Here is a 24,921-nt window from a genome sequence, read left to right as displayed (position 1 = left end):
AGTTATTTCTTGACAAAAAGCCTGCTGATGCTAAATGGCTTGAAAAAAAATGAAGAAAAAAAGTCGAAAGTTTGGGAGTTTAGGAGGGACTCTTATCGTGACTTTTTTCCGAAATTTAAACTTTTGAAGGACAAAAATCGAGGTTTTCTCGCGATTTTTCCTTTTGTTGCAACCCTTAGGGCAATGAGTTTTTTTTCGAGACTAAGTTTTTAGTTCTTAGTTATTTCTTGACAAAAAGCCTGCTGATGCTAATCTGGGGATTCAATTTCCTACCTAAAAGAGAAAATTTTCATAGGAACAAGGTAATTTTCTACCCTGACAGTACTGCACTGGTCAAAACATACCCCTACGGTGCACTAGCTGAACCTTGAAAAACCGATTATTAAGTGCCACACGTCTGGTAAGTCATTTACCTTGAATGTCCGGGGGGGATTCCTGATATCTGAGGCTCAGGATTGTTCTTAATTCGTTCTTAGGTTTTGGTCAATTTTCAGCCTCGTGTGCTTATAACTTTTTTTTATAAAAAAGAGTATAGTTTTGATTCGCTGTTTTCTTTAGACTGTAAAAAAAATTCTTTTTTGGATATCTCCCATCAAGAAAGTGTTCCGGAGTAACTGCTTGACCCCCCCTGAAGGGTGAACAACATTTAGAGTTAAAATTCACTGCTTACTGCCATATTGTGAACTATCTTCTTCTTCATCGACAACACTATCACCATCAGGAATATCTAAAAAAACAATCACATATTTTAAAGGCATGGAGCATGTTGCATTGCACCAACGCGAAAAAAACTTCTCGTGTCCCCAAGCCTTAAGGATGACATCCATTTTGTTTGTAAGCAGTGAGGGGGGAGGGGATTTAACGAAAGCATATGTCTATTGCTTGAATGAAGTCATTTGTACAAAGGAAGAGAGGGTGTCAAATATTTGGAACGTTTTTGCGGACGTTAAAAAATAAGAGATACCACATTACTTCGAATAAACGCCCCAGGCATTCGTTATATTATATTTTTTGGACTTTAGGAGGCGCGTTTATTAAGTAATTTTTAACCAAGGTCACTATAAAGTGAATAGGAACCTTGTTGTTTTGCCTTTTCGTTTTCCTTCAGTTAAAATATGCCATTTTAGAGATGTAAAAATGGGTCAAAATTAGTCTGAATACTGAAAGAATACAATTATCAACATATATTTAAGGGCTCATAGTGAATTTTTGATATTTGTCATGTATAGAATATAGTTTTCTGCCTGATGTAACCAACAAAATATGGCATTTTATACATGTCATACATTTTCTGTTAGGCTAACTATTCCTGAATGAGAAAATTTAAAAATCATAAAAAAAAATTTGATGAAGAAGAAAATGAAGACTTTTGCGAAGAAGAGTATTTTAACCTTTAAGGACCTAATTTTCGGAGAAAAAAAAACATTTTGAAAATCTTTTTGCTTCAGATGGTGTATCTTTAACCAAACTAAAAAGAGATTTTCGGAAAATTTTTGTTAAAGCTTCTTTGTCTAGAAATCTTGAAAATAGTGCTTATTGAAAAATATTGCATCCCAATTCTTCGTAGAAAAACAGTCATAATTCTAAGTTAAGTTAGAAAATTTTTCTGAAAAAACTCAAATACATCAATTCTTTGCGGACAAGTTTGAAACAAAAAGGTTAATTACCCAATAAAACTTTTTGATGAAGAGAGTAATTATAACATTTTATTAACGTCTTTTTAAATTTCATAACGTCATTTTTGTAACCAAATTATTCTTAATTACTCTTGACAGAATAAACTACCAAACAACTGTACATGTTCAAATACCGGCATAATGACAAAAAATAAGGCCAAATACCGTCACCGTCTGATTTTAAAATACCGTTTTCCCGTCTTTTTTTTCGTCAAATCCCGTAATATCGTACTAAAAAAGGGCCAATCCCGTCACACCGTAAAAGTACAAACCCCCCCTTAAGTTTTCTTTGTAATTCTTCCTTACAGCTACCTGTTTCAAATAATAAACGCCTCTTCTAGAGGGAGGCGTTTATTCGATAGCGGTGTTTATTCGAGGTAGGCGTTTAAAAGCAGGAGGCGTTTATTCGAAGTAATAATAAGTAACAATAATTCCTAATAAATTACTGTCGAACGTGCTAACCGCACTGGCTCAACTTCAGTATCTTTGAAATCATTCGTAGGCCCAATTATAAACTTAATGGCTTAAGAAAAATTATAGCATTTTGGGTTTTAGCCTCGTTTAGGCTAAAAACTCGTCCCCAGGCCCCAAAAATGATAATTTTCTAAAAATAAAAAAATCATTTAAAAATATGAAAAAATGAAAAAAACACCCCCAGGGATTTGCCCAAGGATCAAGTGTGCAAAATTTCAGCCCAATCGGACCATTTTTGAAGTCTACAGCCTGCCCCAAAGTTTTAGCCTCGTTTTGGCGAAAAACTCGTCCCCAGGCCCCAAAAATTAAAATTTTGAAAAAATGAAAAAAACACCCCCATGGATTTGCCCAAGGATCAAGTGTGCAAAATTTCAGCCAAATCGGACCATTTTTGAAGTTTCCAGCCTGTCCCCAAAGTTTTAGCCTCGTTTTGGCGAAAAACTCGTCCCCAGGCCCCAAAAATCAAAATTTTGAAAAAATGAAAAATACACCCCCAGGGATTTGCCCAAGGATCAAGTGTGCAAAATTTCAGCCAAATCGGACCATTTTTGAAGTCTCCAGCCTGCCCCAAAGTTTTAGCCTCGTTTTGGCGAAAAACTCGTCCCCAGGCCCCAAAAATTAAAATTTTGAAAAAATGAAAAAAACACCCCAGGGATTTGCCCAAGGATCAAGTGTGCAAAATTTCAGCCCAATCGGACCATTTTTGAAGTCTCCAGCCTGCCCCAAAGTTTTGGTGACAGACAGACAGACAGACAGACAGACAGACAGACAGACAGACAGACAGACAGACAGACAGACACACACACACACACACAGATTCTAGCTCAACTGAAGTTGAGAATAACACGTCTGTTCATACTTTCGGATTGAACCTAGATGAGAATAATTTGAAATCATTTTTTACCCTTGATTAAGAAGAACTAAAATAATGCTGAAATTCATTACAAATTGTTGTAGTGTGGCAAATATTCCCTTCCACCGAATAAAAATGTCGAAAGCTTCTACAAGACCTGGAAAACCTTCATCAACGTTTATATTACTTAAAAGGTATTTCAAGGATTGCGTGTCATCTGCGAAATCAAGCCCCAATTGTAATTTTTAAAGTCAGTAAAAAGCACAAATCGTGAAAATATCGTCTCCCAATAGTGAAATTAAGTCCCAAAGAAATTATAACATTTCGAGGATGAGGTCAGCCGCGAAATTTAATCCTCGCGAAAGAATATCCTATTAAATTAGGGGGGAATTTTTCAAGAGTTGGTCGCAATTTAGTCAGTAATTGTAAATATCTATCATTTGCATTAAATGATTCCCTACACAAATCTTGTATGGCTTATGTTCAAGTTAAATGAATACTTTCCCTTAAAATTACCAAAACTATGTGTACGTACCATCATCCAGTTGTCGAGTGATTGTTGAGTCATTCAGTTGTCGAGGTTGACCTTGAGCAGATCCTTGAAGAAGTCTTTGTGACTGGATAGCTACAAAAGTACAACAGTAAACTACCAAAAAGAATCCATAACCAAATTTGTTCGAGCTAAGATAACCCTTAAGACTATAAATAGTATAATACTTCCTGAAGGTCGATTCACCGGCCGATCGTTGTTCAGCTCTCGTCATTTTTAGTCTTATTTATTTTTTCTTTATTTACCGTGATGGTAAAAAATAGTTACAAACTAATTGAGACCAATTCGACAATTAGTTAGATAATAATTGTAAAATTTAACGTTCGTTAAAGTTAAACATTTAACATTGTATTAGTTATAAAAGAGAACTAAGTTGTATTAGTTATAATAGAGAACTAAGTGTTTGTAAGAACAATAGATTCATTTAGATATTTGATTTTAGAAGCTTAGAGCCAACCCAAGTCGATTTTTTTTAAATTTCTGAAGGCAATGAATACCAACTTGTCCGGCTCGATAGTTAACGATTCAAGCTAGTCAATTTTTACTTAAAGTAAAATTATTCAATGGGATACCTGATAAAAGAGTTCCATTAAAATTCCATTTCCTGCAAAAGACGAAAAAAACATAAGTACTATAATCAATGATTTTAGGGCTGATATGAATTAAAAAGTACTCAAAATACGTTAAAAATTGAAAGTTGAATTTCAATGGAAGAAAGAAAATTCGTCGGAGGGGATAAGAGAGAGAAGAGAAGTGAACCCTCCGAATAATCCGTTTATAGAATTTCACAATTTTGTCTGACCATATTCTTTTTTGCCCACCCTGTATTTTACTTTGCGATTTTTTCGAATGTTTGGAGTCCAGGTTTTCGGGCTCTAAACATTCGACTTTTTGACGAAGCTCTAGCTGTTGCGTCAGAACACTTTGAAAAATTTTTTTTCTCGAAAATCATCAAAGTTGAAATCACTACGAAACTGGGGAAAATGCTAGTTTTTGGTGAGGTACCTAAACCTGACCTAGTTTTCTAACTCGACTTTGCGTGCTTATTTGACTAACTAACTAAATATAAAGTGACTCTACTTAAATTTATGCATTTGATGTACCATAGGAAGTATTTCCAGGGGGTCTAAAGGAGTATTTTTTCGTTTTTCCATGGGGGGGGGGGTAAATGTTATTCATAAATTTCCAGAATACTGACTTTAGTTCGTCCACCCTCACATAAAGGTATAAAAATAATTATTTTTCAAATTTTGCCATTTTCCAGGAGGTATCCACATATTCTAAGAACATTTTTGACTTGAAAAGGTTCGTCCAACCACCTGTATGGAAATTTAATGGAACAGCACAATAAAGCGATGGTGTATGTTCAGTAAAAGTTTGTATTGAGTCCAAAAAACCCATTTTGAGACACTTTTCGGCATAAATTTGCCCAAAATAATTTTTTCGAAAACTAGCCTCCGTGACCTCTGAGAAAACTAGAAATGTTATCAATCTATACTGTGTGCATTGGAAAGGGGAAAGGCTAGCTTGTATTTCGAGTTATTACAAATTAATAATTATTCAGCTGTTCTAAAGTTATGAAGAAAATATGAAAAATTCCAATCCGGATGATTAAAACGGAAGTCAATTGAACTCGGTTTGGATCTTCCAAAGTCACTTGAATTTCTATATTTTGATTATTTGATTATTATTTTCAGCGGAGATAAAAATTTTCTACTGGGGACAATATTTGGCCGATTTTTTCAGAAAGTAGGGTTCCGCCCACCGTGTCTGTAAGGAGGCGACTCAAAGTCGAACAAGTGATACTTTTGTGGACCTACCTGGTTATGCATTTAACACATATATAGTTGATATCTACGTGGGCGTGACCATTAAAAATTCATTCAGAAGACAAATAGTGACGATCTATTAAAATTAGTCATTTGTTTCTTATTAAAAAACGATATTCTTTCATATTCAAGACTTTGAGAGCAAAAAAACATCTATCTCATCAAAAAATTGAGTAATTTGGCTAAGAACATTGATGTATGCTTATTAATAGTGATTCTTATAGATAAACATGCGTTTTTTGAGCCAACAAAATTTTTTTGAAAAAATCTGCTTGAGCCATCTTTTACCTATGATGGTACCCTACTTTCATGCAAAAAGTCAGAAAAAGTTGAAAATCCAATTTTTCACAAAGTCCAAAAAACCCGTTTTTTAGCCGTTTTTTGGCCCAAATTGGCCCAAAAATTTTTTTTTTGAAAGTTGGGCTCCGTCACATTCGAGGGTTTATAGTTATGCATCTTTGTACAAAAAATCATAAAAAATCAAAGAGCCAATCTCGAGAAAAGCTAATACCTAAGCAATTGATAATGTGCTTATAAATAATTATCGAATTTGACCAGTTTTTCTATAAAAACACGCCAAGAAACCAAAATTTCATGTCTAAACACACACATTCTTCAAAAGTAAGCCCTTATGAGCAAAAAAACATCTATCTCATAAAAAAATTGAGTAATTTAACTAAGAACATTGATGTATGCTTATTAATAGTGATTCTTATAGATAAACCTGCGTTTTTTGAGCCAACAAAATTTTTTTGAAAAAATCTGCTTGAGCCATCTTTTACCTATGATGGTACCCTACTTTCATGCAAAAAATCAGAAAAAGTTAATGATTCAATTTTTCACAAAGTCCACCCGTTTTTTAGCCGTTTTTTGGCCCAAATTTGCCCAAAAATTTTTTTTTTCGAAAATCGGGCTCCGTCACATTCGAGGGTTTATAGTTACACATCTTTGTGCAAAAAATCAGAAAAAACTAATGAGCCAATCACGAGGAAAGCTAATAACGAACGAACAGACGAACGAACAGACGAACGAACGGACACAGGTTAATTTATAGGACCTCCACCCCACCAGGGTAGGTCCAAAAACCCAATTTCTAGGCACTTTATGGCCAAATTTGAAAAATCGGGCTCCATCAGATTTTTAACATTACTATTTTATATCATTGTGCAAAAACGTACCAAGGCAATCGCGAGAAATGCTCATTTTCCTTAAAAATGATGAAGAGGAATTTCTCCAAATAAGAAAATCCGATTTTTACAGCCAAAAAATTTTTTCGTAAAAAACTGCTGCAGTCACATTTTAGAGAACCTTGCCCTCTGTCTTAATGCAAACAAGCTACATGCTGAATGGACCTACCTGAAAATTAATGTAATAAGACAATTGAAAAATGAGAACAATAGTATAAAAATGCAGAATAATACAAGAACAACTCGAGAAATTCAAGAAATCCGGCGATTCTTGGCTGTTCTGGCGATTTTTAGAAAGTTCCGGTACCAAAATCAGTTTTATTGAAAATTGAACCATGCTTAACCCTTTCTGTGCCGATGTCGGCATATTTATTAGCAAATAGGTCGAGGGTGTAAAAAAATAGGCCGGCAAATAGGTTGAACCTTAAAAAATAAGCACGGCAGTTAAAGGGTTAATCGTGATGGACATTCTTATAAATAATGTTTTTGTTTGAAAAAAACAAATGAAAATCTGCAAAAACGGCAATTTTCGGCATTTTCGGCCGGAGAAAAATTTTTCTCAAAAAATCGATCTCGGTCATGTTTTGAGCATTGCGAATACGCATCTCTCTGCAAAAATTCATAAAAAACTAAGGATGAAAATTCGAGAAAATGTCAAAAAATAACGGTTCTTCCGGCATATTTCCGGCATTTTCGGCGGGAAAAAAATGTTTTTCGAAAATCGGGCTCCGTCACATTTTAGGTACTGTCATTTTGTATCAGTGTGCAAAATTGCATAAAAAAATATAAAGTACAGCTCGAGAAATTCCAGCGAAAATAGGTTGTTCCGGCGATTTTTAAATAGTTCCGGCTTCAAAAATCAACTTTGATGGTGGGCATTGCTATTAATAATGTTTTTGAGTGAAAAAACAACCAATTATAAGGAAAAAGGTTCAATGAAAATCCAGAAAAACGGCGATTTCCGGCATATTCGGCCGGAAATTTTTTTTCTCAAAAATCGGACTCGGCCATGTTTTGGGCATTGTTAATACGCATCTTTGAGCACAAAGTCAGAAAATACTAATGAAAAAGGCTTGAGAAAATGCCAAAAACCCTGTTTTTCCGGCATATCTCCGGAATTTTCGGCGGTATTGTCATTTTGCATCACTATGTAAAAAAAAACAGAAACAAGTGATACTTTTATGGACCTACCTGGTTATCAAACTAATCAAAAAACATTGAAACAATGAAACACATAAGACATAACTGGTCAAAATACAAAAAAATAAAGAAAAATGAAAGCATATCTATTGGGAGAAACTATCAACACAATTGAAAAATACTTTTGAAAAAGAAATAAAAAAAGGTATTAAACGCTTTTCTTTATAAAAACAATCCACTATCAGAAAAATGCACAGCTTAATAAATAAGGTTTACAGAAAACTCAAACCATCGCACTCTACCGTGACATTTTCTCCTTTTAGAAATAATAATAATAATAAAAATAATAATTTGGCTAAGAACATCGATCTATGCTTATAAATAGTGATTCTTATAGATAAAGATTCGGTTTCAGCCAAAAAAATAATAAGTGTTTTTAGAAAACTCAAACCATTGCGCTCTAAGGTGACATTTTCTTTGTTTAGAAAAAATATTAATGAAATAATAATTTGGCTAAGAACATTGATCTATGCTTATAAATAGTGATTCTTATAGATAAAGATTCGTTTTTCAGCCAAAAAAATAATAAGTGTTTTTAGAAAACTCAATCCCTCCACCGTGACATTTCCATCTTAAAAAAAAAACTAATAAAAATAATAATAATAATATGGCTAAAAACATTGATCTATGCTTATTAATAGTGATTCTTATAGATAAACATGCGTTTTTTGAGCCAACAAAATTTTTTTGCAAAAATCTGCTTGAGCCATCTTTTACCAATGATGGTACCCTACTTTCATGCAAAAAATCAGAAAAAATTAATGATCCAATTTTCCACAAAGTCCAAAAAACCCGTTTTTTAGCCGTTTTTTGGCCCAAATTTACCCCCCAAAATTTTTTTTCGAAAATCGGGCTCCGTCACATTTTGGCCAACACCATTTTGCACCTTTGTACCAAAAATCAAAAGATTCCTATGATTCAATCCTGAGAAAAGTTGGTAACAGACGAACGGACGAACGGACGGACGAACGAACGAACACAGGTTAATTTATAGGACCTCCACCCCACCTAGCCTAGTTAACTAAGCCCGTATTCACAAGGCTAGGACACACGGCTTATGGCAATATAGCGTTTTTCGGCGCTTTAAAGATTTTTTATATTTACGGATTTTAAGTTTGCCTTGGAATACTGGCTTAGGGAAAGGGCGCGTTCATAATATGAACGCAGGATTCGGTGAGCTTCTGATTGGTCAGAGTGGGTCACGTGGTAAAAAATCGGGAGTTTTCGTGAGCGATAGAAGTTTATAATTATTTTATCAGAAAACGAGTAGAAGAGGTGGGACTCATTGAATGCAAGATCTTTCTTCGATTATATTATGATGTGAGACTATTACCATGAGAGAGCCGAGAGATATATTTGGAATACTGTATCAGAAAAAGTTTTCAAGACCTGATCCCGACCTGATAGTGCTTCTCTTGTTTTTGGGAAGAATTGAACTGATGAAGAAAAAAGAATGCTATTCGTCGTAAAGACAGCAAAAGTTGCTTGTTTCCAGGCAAATAAAAAAATGGCAAATAATAAAGTAAAGATTTGTGATTGAACATTGACTATCGTATGTGGAAGAGAGAGTACTTGTACAGATCCTATGCTGTAGTTCTGTATTCTGATTGGATTGCATGACATGATATTGTATTATACTGTAATGGATGGATGATAGACAGTTCTTGGTTTTTGACTGGTTGTGGTTTCTTGTTGTTTTATGAATTTGAGACTTTATGCTCGATTTTATAGACAATGACATCTTTCGTTTTCGAAGAACATAAAACTGTCGGTGCTTATTTTCAGTGACAGCTACAGTATACGAATTCAAGACTCAAGAAAATGTTTTTTTTTGGGGGGGGGGATTGATTACATTGTTTTGTATACGGTATTTGAGCCTGCTAGTCTAAAGTAATTTTTATTTATTTTGTTGAAGCTTATTTTTAAGATGAGCTTTGTAAAAATCATACAAAATACTTTTATGTCAAATCACAAAATTATCACTCAAGAAACGAATTTGTCTCTTGTTGACTGTTCCATAAAACACGAACATAACTTTTTGAAAAAAATGAACAAAATTTTCCTTCACTCTCCATCGGCACACTTTACAATAGAATTTCATTTTATATTTTACAAAAGGAGCGCATAAACTGTAAGACGGAGAGTTTGTTTATCTAATCTTACAATAAGAGCCAATCAGAAGATAGAAAAAAAGACAAAATAAAAAAATTCTAAATAATGTTTTGATATTATGTTCTGTGTGTGGTGTGATTTCATATTTTCGATATGAAACGAATTAAAAGTCAACGACGAATAATTATGCAAATTATGTGAGTTTACGTTATCCCTCGCCGCGAAATTTGAATTGTCGTTGTTGTCAGTTGATAAGCTACCGAGTTTACTGTCCCTAAGCTAGTTATTCAGTCACAACTTAACCATCAGATTTATCCAAGTGACTGAATCAAACTAGCTTAGATTTCTAGGCTACACCCCACCGGGGTAGGTCCAAAAACTAATAGTTCAATCCCAAGAAAAGCTGGTAACAAACGAACAAACAAAGGTTAAATTAAAGGACCTCCGAGAGGTAGGTCCAATGAAAGCGACAATACTTACGATTTCGTTTCACCTTGAAAGTCTGTAATAGGTCGAGTAATTGCAATCTCTAAACCATTTCCTTTCGCCACTTCGATAATACTCTTATTGGACATTAATTTGTCAATTACATTACTCAAATCCGTTTTTTGCTGGCTATCATCTTCATCTAAGTGTGAAAAGGATTTAGTAAAGATTCTTGCCACTACTTTTTCAAAGGAAGTTTTAAAATATCCATTTTATTTTCGAAGAGCCTACAAAGAAGAGATTTCTTTAATCGAATTAAATTTCGCAATATTTGATTTCGCGTTTTCAAGAATTTTTGTCTTTTTCACAAAAATATAACTGGGAAACGTGGGATTATATACAGGCAGAGTTATAACTCTAATTTCCAACGCTACTTAAAAATCACTTGCAGTTTAGAAATTTTGAGGGAATCCCCCTCTTGTATCAAATATTATGGCGGTGATTGTAGTTTATATTATAGTATACCTGCTTTGACGGTAACCATATACAACTTTGATCTAGCTCTTGATAGTGCTTCTGCCAACAAATGGCGGTTATGGTAATCACTTTCTTTCCATACTACAACCACCTAGAAAATGTGGAAAAAAAAAGAAAAAATTCTAATAGGATTCTAATTTGGCGAAAACACAAAACCGTAAGTATTGAGAGAAATAATTTCTTTCGAACATCGTAATAACAGCTCTACTCAAGTGAAGACACGAAAGTTAATAAAGTGGTGCATATTATGAATTCTATTGGGGCAAGTTCAAAGTTTAAAAATATTCGGTAAATGATTTTCTTACCTCTTTAGCTTCCAGCCCACGGCATCCCATACAATCAGCAAGTAAAACACGAGTCTTCCATCCCTCCACAAGCTGTCTTTTTTCTTCTATTGAGCGCGACGGTCGCCTGTATATGTAATCCAGATACTCGTCATGTTTCACCTTTAGCATATAAAATGCCCACCTTATCCAAGGGACGATTTTCCTTGAATTGCAAACCACCATGAGGTTGCTAAAAACAGACTTCGGAGTTTTGTCCTCCTTGAACAACATACTCTGCATCAAATAAGCCAGTTTACGGCAATCTGTTTCATCGGATAATGTATCAAGCCGAAGGAGGACTGGCTTTGTACCTTCCACACCAGTACCATCACCTAGATTTTCAGGATAACTGAAATGGTTATGGATTTTCTCATTGGATGTGTTAGTGGTGATCCCATAATCCTCAAAATAGGCATCCAAATCCGTTTTGGACGTTCCAAATTTGTTTTCGTTCATTTCATCAGGAGACGAAGAGGTTAAAGTGTTGGAATCCTCCTCAGCTTGTATTGGCAAAAAATTGGCAGCATCTCCACTGATCCCTGATTCATTTTGAGCAGATTCAGGTGTGGGTTTGTTTTGAAGGTCAGAGAGATCATACGAGGTTTCGTTTTTCCCTTCATCCAAGATGAATTTGACAACTTTTCTGATCTTCGATGTGTATCTCATTGTTTTAGGTAGATTGAGTCTCAACATGTCTTCTTCGGGTATATCTTTGAAACAATCTCTGGATAGCTCCTTTGGTTCCTCATTATTTGAAACAAGATCCCGCTCTTTAAGACAACTTTGAAGGGAAATCAAGAAAAACGATTCCTTGAAAAATGGACTTGTTATAACTTGAAGTAACTCGTTTTTTGGTTGTTGCTCTCTCTCTGGACTTTGACCAGGCTTGAATTTTTCACCATCGAATTCGTCAATTACAACATGAACTCTCGTTCCCTGATTTTCCTGCCGAAGGAGTTCCAGGCAATTGACAAGTGACATGATTTCTTCGTTGGCATTGTGCTTGCGGAATAAATCAGCTATATTCACACATTTGACGTTAGTTAAACCAAGCTGCTTGCAGTACATTTCCATTTCAACATGAAATAATGTATATTCGTCCCATCCGATGTAGTATACGATGTCTTCTTCTTTCTTTGCAAAGATTTTAATAGCCTGGCGAACAATTACACTTTTTCCACAACCAAAAGGCCCTAAAATTACGATTAAATAAAAATGATTAGTTCAAAAATCATAAATGCTCTGAGAAACCTTGAAGCAAAAGCGAGTCGAAGATTTTACCTTATTCATTCAAATTCGAAAGCAAATGTTCAAAATATTACTCGCCTTACTGAACTTTGATTTAGCTCCTGGCAGACGAGATGACGTCACGAAAATAGAAACGTGACGGAAAGTGTAGAACTTTATATACTGGTCAAGAAGAAATTACCTGTGATTATTTTTTTCTTGGCTGGATTCAAAATAGCATTTCTTTGTGACATGTTTAGAATTTTTCTGCAAATCCTGTTATGATCAGTATCATTGATTTTCGGCATATGAGATTGATCTTTAACAACAGCTTCAAGGACGAGGGAGCGGCCAGCTATATGCATTGTGGGACAAGATGTTATATCATCGTCGCCAAATCGATCATCAGAAGTTTCGTTTGAATTTCGAGCTTTCGTTATGTCTTTTATTGTCTCTTTTATTTTCTCTCCAACATTACCGTTTTCTAAATCTTCTTTAGAGATGATAAGGTTGTGATCTCCGAACTTTGCTAAATCCTCTCGTCTGTGATGGACTGCTGCTATCATGTTAACGATAATAAATTTCCGTTCCCGTTCTCCGTGAGGAATTTTAAGAGTATTGAAATTTCTGTGGAGTAATGAATCATTGTGCGGAAATAAATCTCTGTGGAGAAGCAAATATACTTTAACAATGTCACTAGATCTAGCAAGAGTGTAATGCAAAGGTTCTTTGTCACGTGATAAAGTGATGAGAACTACACAAAAATGCTCCAAAGGGTATAAAATCATATCATTTCCATCTCGTGACAAGCGATCATACCTTTCCATATTGAGCTCGAATGTTTCAGAAAGGTGATGATAAAAATTTACACGGGTTAGAAGAACACATCTTGAAGATTCATGCAGAATTTGAGGAACCATTTTCGAATTTATCGAGCCTTCTTCTAATTGGTCAATGTCCGGAGTCACTATTTTGGCAGCCAGTCGATTTTCACGCTCTGAAAAGTTATCTTCGACATATCCAATACAAGAAATTCCGGAGAGAGAATCCTCAACTAAGCCAGCACCAGTTTCATATTGAATAGGTTTTAAACGTTCTTCTCCTTCTCTTAAAAGCTTTGAGGCGTCTTGATCTGTACCAAACGGATGTGTTATCAACATCAATGCAAGAGGAGTGAAGCCAATTTTCTTAGAAGGTTCTATAAAAAGAAAATTTTAGATACCTTAACAGAACTCTTCGCCATTGGAAAGAGGTAAGGCTAACTTAAATTTTGAGCTACCAGACTTTAAATTTGCTTTAACCGTTTAAAAGATATGAAGAAAATTCTTTCTTTTACAGTCGCAGTACAGTCAACTTTATAGTTTAATTGCTGTGATAAAATTCCTTCGATTTTCTCGATTCTTCTGTGTTCGTTTGATGATCAAAACATTCGAACGTCCCTCGAATCTTTAGGTGTTGACAATATTGAAAAAGGGCTTTTAAGGTGTTTCACGGGTTCGAATTTTAATACCCACTTTGTTCTCAAAATGAAGCTTTTGGTAAAGAATTTCTTTCGTTTTTTCTTCATAACTTTTTGAACAGTGAAGCAAATTTACAGTATGATAGCTCAAAATTTAAGTTAGCTTTCCTCTTTCCAATGGTGAAGAGTTCAGATTCGTACCATTTCTAGTTTTCTCAAAATCTAAATTCAAACCTGTACACTCTTTTTCGAAACACCCGGTACAATTTCGGAGAATCACCCTTTTCAATTCGGTTTGAAAGCAACAAATGTTTTCTTACCTTTTGTGACGACACCATCTTTATAGTATACCCATCGGTATTTCTGTATATGATCATATACAATGACACGGACACAATATGTTTTATTTTTCAACAGTGCTCTCACAATGATTGTTTTAAAATCAGTATCAATATTGTCTTCGTCCGACCGGGACCAACTTTCTTTCGTACCTTCTCCCGTAAACTCGACAACCTTCCATTCTTCTTTGTGTTTTTGACGTTCGCCTTTCGAGTCTTTCTTGTGTTGCAAAACTTCAATCCGTTCAATCTTGTCGCATTTATCTGACAAAAGTATGATTTCTATACCATTCTTGTTCACAATCTTCACATCGAGACTAAAAATAGAGGAAATCTGATTTGTTCAGAGAGATTAATATCAAAATATTAAAAATTGATAATTTGAAATAAAGCGTTTTCCGCCCTTTTTGTCCGATTTCAAACAATTTTCTTGGGCTTACAGTGCAGATATTTCATCCAGTCCAAAAATCCCCCTTTGCAAGATTGTGTTGAGCGTCTTGCAAGCGTCCCACTTGAACATCCCATTTTAAGCGCGTTCCAGTGCCTTCCTGCTTGAGCGTCCCAATTTTGCGCCCCGGCGTCACACGTCTCACTTTTGCAGTATGCCCAATAATTGAATCATTTGGTAAACTAACAAGGCTGGTTATGAGCCAAGTTGGCCCAAGTACTAGAAATCACGGGAGAACTAGATGTCATTTAATAAAATTGTGATCTCAATGGCGGTAAATACAAACCTGTCTACAGTAAGATGGTTATGGTAGTCATGAATACAAAGTGTTTCATTGTCGATCGATATTGATTCCATTACCTCAATGCCTGTAAAGTGAATAAAGAATTGATACTTTTATGGACCTACCTAGATTAAAATCAAATTGAATCTAATTGATAAGCAGAAAACCCTGAAGGAAACCCTTTAGTAGAAATTTGAAAGTGCCTCAGACTTTAAAAGCACTTATTTAAAAAAATAAAGTTTCTAGGGCTTTTAAAGGGTTCTAGGGCTCCGAGCTGACGGTTATATGCCGCCCGACATTCAACCCTCCGACCCTTAGCGGGACTAAAAAGAAGGAAAAAATTGCGACCCTTATTGGGACTAATTTGACCAAATTTCAATCTCTCAAGGAGCAAAAAGTTTAAATTTTCCTATTTTTCCGACCCTTAGTGGGACTGAGATTTAATTTTCTGATTTTCCAACCTATGCAGGGACTTCCAGGCTCCAAAAAAGGCACCCTTAAGGGCGGCACATACCCGTACCCTTCACTTGCCTAAGTACCCCCCCCCCCCCCCCCCCATCCGTCGGCGAGGCTAGGCGACTTAATGCCAAACGAGCAAAACAAAGCCAAAAGGATATACATTATATATACATTTTTTTCTCAGTAATTGAGAAATCGAGACAGAACCAAAACAATCTAAAGATTGAATTCTTGCCCCACCACTGATGTTAAAGAGAAAAACAGACAATCCTTTCATCAGCTGAAATATTCAATTCTAAATTTTACGTTTAGAAGAACAGCTAACGTATTGAACTTTGACCCTCCAAAGGCCATTTCTTTCCTGATTCACTGGTATTAGAGGGTTGGCTTCTACTCTTCCCCAACTGTTGATGCAATTGTAATGTCCCGTATCGTTACCACCTTCTTCATCACCGCTGATGATCGATTTGACGTAAACACAGTGAAATTCTTTGCCTAGCTTATATACTAGCAAGTATTGTTCAAGAGCTCTTCTATCTGAACATAAAAAGGATAAATATTTTATTATTGCTCATTCATCATAAGAAATAGACCTTTTTTAAAGAGGCCAACCTGTTGAATAACTAATTAGTCCAGTAGAAAAACAATGATACAGCCAGGTATAATTACTTTATCATGCATGTTTTAATAATTATGCAAGGGCTATATCATTGTTTTTCTACTGGTCTACTAATCAGTTATTCAACAGGTCGTCCTCTTTAAGAACTATTATGTATTATATTATATTATATCGATATTATATTAAGCAGTTATTGAACAAAGTCGAATCCATTTGCCGAGTCCAATATCTTTTCTCGTAGCCCAATATTTTTCATATTGGATGAGACTGCGTCCAAATAATCTGTTTCATCGCTAAAATATTTCTCGTTTTCAAACATAATTCTAATTTATAAGCTCGTAAGTCTGGTTTCTTGGTAGTTTCTTATTCAAAAGTCTTATTTTCATTTTGTGACGTAACGTCAAAAAGAAGATGCTCAATGGTCATTGGACTCGTTGTGTGACGTCAATTTTTGAAATATGCAGCCTCCATGGAAGCTATATATTCAAAAATATTGGACAGCAAAGAAGTCAATCAAATGTCGCTATTTACGCGCATCGGATAATAATCTATAATATTGATCAATCAAAGTTTGCATGTCGTAAGAAGGGGTTTTTGAGATTACAAAAATCTTTTATGATTTTGTAAATGTTTTTTTTGTGACATTGTACCTGACGACGCAAAGCTACAAACATTAGCACACACCTTAAAGCATAGGATCCCCCCCAGGAAGATGGGGGAATCAACTCTGGTCCTGGAGGGGGGAGTGAAAATGTTCAACTTGATGGGGGGGACTAATGCAAATAGGGGGAGAGATTTTATGAGAAGTGGGGGAAGAGAGTGTAAAAACTAGGTAAAATATTTCAAAAATATTTTAAAATAACTGTCTCTATATTTCATGCATTTGTGTGTTCACTGCAGGGAATTGTTATTTTTCTTAAGTTATTATTCAAAATAATATAGTGAATCGGTTGGTCACAAACATATTTTTCAAATGGGGGGAATTCCGGAAAAAACGTATGTAGGTGGGGGAGAAGACCAAATGGGGGTTTTGGGCCCCAAATGGGGGGACCTGAAAGGTGCGCGAATATAAATACTGAATATTTTCGCAGAATTCCTCTAGGAAATCATGAAATAGCCCAAATTCATGAAAAACTGTTGGTAAAATACACTCTTCTCGAGATGTATAAAATGCATGGCAGGCCTTGTTTGCAAACAGAATAATTATTCAACATTTATTATACACAGACGCAGATGTATTCCCAAGCGGTAGTTATCAATCTTAAAACGAAAACGCAAACGTACATAAGGACGTCCATGAATGTTACCAAAAAAGGACACTTTTGGCAATTTTTCTAAAAATGCTTACTAATTCTTCAATATTGACTCCTATGGTGTCCCTTGTAAATCCCATGTACAGAATAGAACAAGGATTCCAAAACATATTTTCTTTTAAAAATTGGGCAAGCTGAACAAGAGATAGAGGCCTTCAAAGTGGGGGCAAAAAAATGTGTAATTTTATCCTCAATCCATGTGAAAAAGTATAGTCCTAATGCAAATAAAGGGCCAGAACTTTGCCAGCAGGTTGAGGCCTTAACCGAGACCAAGTCATCCAAATATTGTGATTTAATAGTCACATTTGGGCAATTTATGTGCAGTTGAAATTTGAAATTTTAAGGAAATAGGTCTTATAACTAACAAAAAATGATTGGGTCTTTTGGATTGGAAAGATATTTATATGAAAGTTCAAACCTAGATCTTACTGTATTGACCATTTAGTTTTTTTTGTGTCAAAGTATGCCAAATGTGTAAAAAACAAGAGAATGTAAATTCATAAAAACTATTTTTATTTAGCAAAGCTTTTCGGAGTTAAATCTTCCATCATCAGGCTGTAAATAACATTTAGTTTTTATTTAACATTTAAATTTTGGGCAAATATTATGAAATATGAGGATACCACTGTAATAAATTATTAGCCTCTCACAATCTTCACTAAAGTTGCTTAGTTGTATAATTATTTAGGAGTAGATTTTCAAATTCTACATAATGTTTAAGTGAGAAACTAATCAATCAATTAGAAACATAGGAAAAGAAAAATGGGTAAGAAAATGTGCAGAAATATCCTCAATTTTTACCACTTCATGTTAAAAGATTTGATATTTATTGTTTGATTCACTTAATTTTCCCATTTTACCAGATTATTTTTCATTGAATCAACTTACTTACTATCCTTGTCATTGGTCTAGAATCATGAAGCCTTAGGTGAAAGAAAAAGGTCTCACTAATGTGGAAAAATTGAGGGGATTTTATAGTGGCCGCATGACTTGCTAAAAGCAACCAATCATCTTGGTTTAGCAAACTAAATTGGCAGGTTAATTTCTTAAGTTTTAGGGAAGTTTTTGGGAAGTTCTTCACATTTTCGGCCCAAAACAATATAGATGGTTATTCCATCTTGCAAATTTTTTGACACCCCTGTGTCACAGACCTGGTGCAAAACTATGTATTGTCGAACAACTGGGTCGTCGAACAACTATATGATCAGTTGTTCGACAATATAATTGTCCGACAATACAGTTGTTCGGCAATACATAATTGTCGAACAACTGGGTCGTCGAACAACTACCGGGTGTGCCAGAAATAAGTTACCCTCTTTGAGGTGAAATTTCTCCAGTTCTGTCTCTTTAAAATAAACCAAACCCCTTTGATTGGAAAGAGGAAAGATAAACTTAAATTTTGATAGGTCATTTATTAAATTTCGTTCAATAGCTCAAAAGTTATCTCGGAATGAAAAATTTTTTTTCTGAGATTGCTAAAAAACATGAAAAATCGACCCATTAAATTTCTACAAAAAAGCGACAGTCAAATATTACCTTACGCTCAGTTACGCTAGAATAAAGAGTTTTAATTGCCGATAAAAATTCAAAATCTTGAAAAAAACTCTCAAAGGACCTTCTAAATAATTTCAATTTTTTTTAGAAACCAATTTAACTGAAATCGGGCCTAGATTTCGGTTAAAGACTCCTCAAAGTCAAAATGAGTGCTGATTCCTTTAGTAAAGGTAAAGCCATGTAAACGAGTCAGTTGTTGTCAGTTATTTTAGCTTTTTAAGGAAATTTTCTTAATTAACTTAACATCTTGCATTCTTTCTTCATCGAAATGCAATTTGTTATTGTTTTAATGACTTAAACAATGAAACTTGTGTTCTATAAAAATTTGATAGGTTGATTTTTTAATTACATAGTTACCCTAGCAATAATGATCGAAAACAAGGCCTACAAGGATCGCAAAAATGAATATGCGCAAAAAATTAAAGGGGACGTCAGCCCAAATTTTTGTCACACATTTTTTGTTACATTTAGAAAATTTAGAACAAGACGATCAAAACGAGCTATATATTATTGAAAGTTTTTTTCTCAATGCGTAATAATAGACGTTTGAAAATTTCCCTTCTTTTTATAAATCTGTGACGTAACAAAGGTTACTTCTCTATTTTTTAACAACATTTGTTAAACAAGATTTTCAGTAAAAAGAGAGAGATTTCATAATTATTAAACCATTAAACAGAAAAGTCGATCTGCTTTTTTTCCTTCAGAAAATTTTATCTGTTCATTAGTTTTATTCAGTTTATCTACTCTCGGGTACCTAATAGCCGTCCCCGCCCCGCTTATTAATTTTTGGGAAAATGTTTTTAAAAGTTCCGTTTTTTGTCCTAATTATGCTGTATTAGCCTCCTTTTCAAAAATTTTCCAACCAGGACAATTTTATTCCAACCCCCCCCGCTTATTAAGTTTTGAGATTTTTTTCACCCCCCCCCCCCGTTTATTCCAATCCCCCCGGCTATTAGGTACCCGAGCGTATACTTGGCTGAAATACGATCTGTTCTGAGTATAGAATTAGTGCCTTGGAAAATGGAGGATCTCTGTTCTAGAAATCGCTGGCGACAAAGAGCAGATATTTGTGAGTTATTCGGAGAAATTTGTTATTAAAAGAAAGGGGACAAGCTGGAGTTTTTACAAGCTCTTATTTGATTTGGTTGGTCGTTAAGATGTAATAAAAGAATCTTATCAATTTTTATAAAGAACGCGTCATCTCTATCACTTTAACCGTAGGGGGAAATTTGTTCGTTTTTTTGAGGTCGCTCGATTTTTTTAGTCAAAGCACTTGTTATACATTTTTGGAAAGCTAAGGGGTAGGGGAATCAAAATAACTTGGGTGCCAATTTTGTTTCGGACACTTTGGTGTGATTTTCGGACAAATACGACGGTCTCGGGCAAAAATCATAGGGTGAAAAATTAATGAAAATTTCAGCTTGATAAAACGGAGACCTGTTGTATATTTTTGGATAGCTCTCAAAAAATTAAGATTAGTGATATATTGCGAGTATAGGTGATTTCAGTACCTAACTCGAGATATTGAGCTTCCGAAAGCGCAAAAACTGGACAAAACAGCTGTTTCTGGCTGAAAAACACTGAAAAACACTGTTTTTAAGGATTAATATCTCGAGTTAGGTAAAGAAATCACCTATACTCGCAATATATCACTAATCTTAATTTTTTGAGAGCTATCCAAAAATATACAACAGGTCTCCGTTTTATCAAGCTGAAATTTTCATTAATTTTTCACCCTATGATTTTTGCCCGAGACCGTCGTATTTGTCCGAAAATCACACCAAAGTGTCCGAAACAAAATTGGCACCCAAGTTATTTTGATTCCCCTACCCCTTAGCTTTCCAACAATGTATAACAAGTGCTTTGACTAAAAAAATCGAGCGATTTTACAAATTTCCCCCTACTATACGTCACAAATTTACTCTCCTTCGTTTATTTTCTCCATCGTAGAGTCAAAACAATAAAAATTTAAATTTGAATAACTCATCGTAGGTATCTTCTCTAAAAAATTGGTAAAAATGATATCCCAAAGCTGACGCTCCCTTTGATACCAGGTGGTCCAAAAAAAACTGCGGGTGTTTGCTTGCTTCTTGAGACCGAATAAGGTCTTGAACGACCCTGAGAATATTTTCATTAGATAGAGGATAGTCTAACTTAAGGTATAACCTTTTAAATTTGGTTCAGTAGTTTTAGAGTTAAAGCTTTTCAAAGTTAAAGTCAAAATGCGGCAAAATACGATCAAAATAGGCGTTTTTCTTCATTTTCATCTTGAAATTTTGAGATGCCTTGGAGTTTTTACAAGATACTTCACTAATTGGTCATCTAAAGTGATAGAGATGACGCGTTCTTTAGAAAAAGTAATAAGATTCTTTTATTACATCTTAACGACCAACCAAATCAAATAAGAGCTTGTAAAAACTCCAGCTTGTCCCGAGATTTTTGGTATTTTTGGGTATTCTTTTAAGTACTGCCGAATTTGTCGAGAAGATATTCTGTTTTGAGCAAATATTACTTTTTAAACCATTTAAATGATTAATTAGGTCGTAAAACTCGTAAATATGTCCATACTGTCGAACGTGCTAACCGCACTGGGCTCAACTTCAGTGTTATTAAATCATTCGTAGGCCCAATTGTAAAATTTTAACCAATTTCAACTAAAAACTCATGACCACCCCCTTAAACTGGAAATTATAAAATAATGAAAACCACCCACAGGGATTCGCCCTTGAAGTCTCCAGCCTGCCTAAAAGTTTTAGCCTCGTTTTGGTGAAAACTCGTGACCACGCCCTTGAAAATGGAAATTTTGAAAAAATGAAAAAACCGCCACCTGGGATTCGCCCAAGTATCAAGTGTGCAAAATTTCGGCGGCCAAATCTGATCATTTTTGAAGTCTCCAGCCTGCCCCAAAGTTTTAGCCTCGTTTTGGCAAAAACTCGTTACCACGCCCTTAAAAATGAGAATGTTCAAAAAATGAAAAAAACTCCACCAGATATTCACCCAAGGAACAAGTGTGCCAAATTTCAACCAAATCCGATCATTTTTGAAGTCTCCAGCCTGCCCTAAATTTTTAGCCGCGTTTTGGAGAAAATTCGTGACCACGCCCTTAAAAATGAAAATTTTCAAAAAATGAAAAAAACACCCCCAGATATTCACCCAAGGAACAAATGTGCAAATTTTTAACCAAATCCGACCATTTTTGAAGTCGCCATCCTGCCCCAAAGTTTTAGCCTCGTTTTGGCAAAAACTCGTGACCACGCCCTTAAAAATAAAAAATTTTCAAAAAATAAAAAAGAAACCCATATATCCACCCAAGAAACAAGTGTGCTAATTATCAGCCAAATCCGACCATTTTTGACGTCTCCAGCCTGCCCCAAAGTTTTAGCCTCGTTTTGGCGAAAACTCGTGACCACGCCCTTAAAAATGAAAATGTTCAAAAAATGAAAAAAACTCCACCAGATATTCACCCAAGGAACAAGTGTGCCAAATTTCAACCAAATCCGATCATTTTTGAAGTCTCCAGCCTGCCCTAAATTTTTAGCCTCGTTTTGGAGAAAATTCGTGACCACGCCCTTAAAAATGAAAATTTTCAAAAAATGAAAAAAACACCCCCAGATATTCACCCAAGGAACAAGTGTGGCAAATTTCAACAAAATCAGACTATTTTTGAAGTCTCCAGCCTGCCCCAAAGTATTCGGACAGACACACACACACACACACATTGTCAGATTCTAGCTCAACTGAAGTTGAGAATATGTCATTTTTATCGATTAATTTTATGATATTTAATCACTCTTTTTTGACTTGTTTTTGACCGGTCTCAAAGAAGCCAACAAACGTCCGAAGTTTTTTTGGACCAACCGGTACACCTGAAAATTTTCACCTTTATTAAGATAATAACGGCAATATATCATAGAGCATTTTGAATTTCTGATTTTGGGTGCATACCATTTAGCTTAAAACCTGGAAAAGTGAAACAGAGGGTTTAGCGAACGCATTGATTCATTTAAAAGTTTACCAAAACAGACGATCAAAGCCAACAGTCTTTTTATTGTGTTTACTTTGTTTCCTAAACCAAGGGTTTAGCCAACAGACTGCACCATTCGATTTTTTGTTTTGGTAAACCATGATTTTAACCAAGCACTACACTTTGTTTACGCTAGTTCATTAAGCGCGCGCATACATGAGCTCTAAACTTACATATTTTCTTCAGCGAGGCTACCATCTTGAAATCTGTTGCTGTGACTTCAGGCATTTTTAAATCCGAAATGGTAGCGGAGAAGTGGAAAGATCTTACAAATCGAATTGACAATGCAATAGCTTCTTAGGTAAACAAACCCACACAGACCAGACCCACACCATTTACAGTTTCGTGAAACAGTTTGGCTTTTTTGGTTTTGAGCATTAAAAGATCCGCAACCTTTATATTATAGAATATGAAACTACCTGTAAGAAGATTAGACAAGTTCTAAGCATACAAGAAAGTGGAGAATATAGTGAATATTAGAAAGACATTTACCTCTCAGAAAAAGATGCATGAAAGGACGTATGATGAAGTGAACAATAAGCAACAAAGTGAAGCCAACCAAGAAATGCTTAACCAAAGCAGAAGAAAGCAAATACCATCTCTCCAGGCTACAACTATATATCAAACATTCTGTCAGTTCTTTGAAAGATGAAGCTAGTACAAAAGAAAAGATTAGCATTCCTGCAAACAGTATCTTGTTATCCATGGCAATCCGTATTAGTTTGTGACGTTCTTGGAGTAGATTCCATGCTTTTTCTTTCTCGTTTTCTAATAAAAAATTGAAATTTATATACTTTCATGCTCACAATCAAATTCATCAATGTTAAATCTGATTTTCTTAGATTTACCATGAAACCTTTAATGTCAGTTTCAAAATCAAAGCAGACACTAATAAAGAAGAGCTGCAATTTCCCTGAGCAGGTAATCAAACTAAGGCTACATCAGTCATAAAAAAAGATTTTAAAAGTCAATATCAAAAGAGAACGACTAATTACTTACTTCAACTTCTTCTACATGGCAAGTAAATTCATAATACAATTTTGAATTTCCATCCTTTAATTTTGCGTTCCATCCATTGTATTTTATGGGAATTGTTCCATCAGTCCCCTCCAAATTATTGACAGAAACTCCAACAAATTCGTTTATATTAAAATCGAACCCTTGATTGAAAAAGAATTGTTGAACAGCAGTTGCAATGGCATGGCGGACACATACATCTCCTTGGCCTTGGTCTGTATTTCCGAAGAACCACGTAACAACACAACTATACCACCAAGTATTAAATTTAGAACAATATGAATTTATATTCTTCCATTTTAATAAGGAAGATAGATTGATTGTCATAATATCCAGCCTCCAGTCCAGAGTCTAGTGGATGTTCTATAAATATTTAGTGAACTTGTTTTACTAAAATAAAAAGAAAATAATATGGCTCACTCTTCATAACTAGTGTCCTTTGATATGTTTGGAGGTCCCTAGTTACACATAGAATATGTACTAGTTATCGCATGACTTCGAGTGCAATACGAGAAATATTTTACGAGTACCGAGATTTTTCCGTAATATTTTTCCGAGCCTTTAGGCGAGGAAAAATATCGGTAAAATCTCGGAACGAGTAAAATATCGAGTATTGCACGAGAAGTCATGTGATAACTAATTTATTGTCGACTCAAAAAAATTGTCCTCTTTTTAAAACTTACTTCCGCCTTCTTCTGCTTCTGTGTACTTTCGAATGTTTTTATTCGAAAATCTAATTCGAACGTTAGATTCGAACAAAATAACATTCGATAACTTCCCGCCGAAAATATTCATACAAAAACAAAATAGAGAAACATTTTTCGATCATTTTCGATCCAGAAGTTTTGTTTTGAAAGGTTGCAGATTTTTCAGAGATGTATTTGAAAGTTTCTAGATTGATAATTCAAAATGCAGATGATGTACAGTATGGTTTCGATAGAGAAGGAACCTTCCATCATTGGATTAATCAGATTGATAACATTCAGTCTTTTTCTATGTTTTTGTTTCGA

At 34.9% G+C, this 24,921-nt stretch overlaps 1 protein-coding gene across 1 annotated transcript in view; it reads right to left on the bottom strand.

Annotated features, from left to right (window-relative positions):
• Positions 1-23,122, bottom strand: part of LOC136821696 (uncharacterized) — a 28,694-nt gene extending 5,572 nt beyond the window's left edge. Inside the window, exons 1-11 of the mRNA XM_067077904.1 lie at positions 23,068-23,122; positions 15,691-15,921; positions 14,929-15,010; positions 14,177-14,511; positions 12,600-13,595; positions 11,150-12,363; positions 10,833-10,935; positions 10,362-10,509; positions 4,126-4,157; positions 3,539-3,628; positions 671-727 (exon numbers count right to left, since the gene is read on the bottom strand). Of these exons, the coding sequence (XP_066934005.1) occupies positions 671-727; positions 3,539-3,628; positions 4,126-4,157; positions 10,362-10,509; positions 10,833-10,935; positions 11,150-12,363; positions 12,600-13,595; positions 14,177-14,511; positions 14,929-15,010; positions 15,691-15,921; positions 23,068-23,122 (3,343 nt within the window). The remainder of the gene's footprint in view (positions 1-670; positions 728-3,538; positions 3,629-4,125; positions 4,158-10,361; positions 10,510-10,832; positions 10,936-11,149; positions 12,364-12,599; positions 13,596-14,176; positions 14,512-14,928; positions 15,011-15,690; positions 15,922-23,067) is intronic.
• Positions 23,123-24,921: the final 1,799 nt, after the last annotated feature.

Source organism: Clytia hemisphaerica, unplaced genomic scaffold (assembly GCF_902728285.1).
Source record: "Clytia hemisphaerica strain Z4C2 unplaced genomic scaffold, Clytia hemisphaerica genome assembly, whole genome shotgun sequence".
In the NCBI taxonomy this organism is placed as follows: Eukaryota; Metazoa; Cnidaria; class Hydrozoa; order Leptothecata; family Clytiidae; genus Clytia; species Clytia hemisphaerica.
The sequence above is the reverse complement of the archived record's forward strand: the minus strand, read 5'-3'. Positions and strand labels throughout refer to the sequence as shown.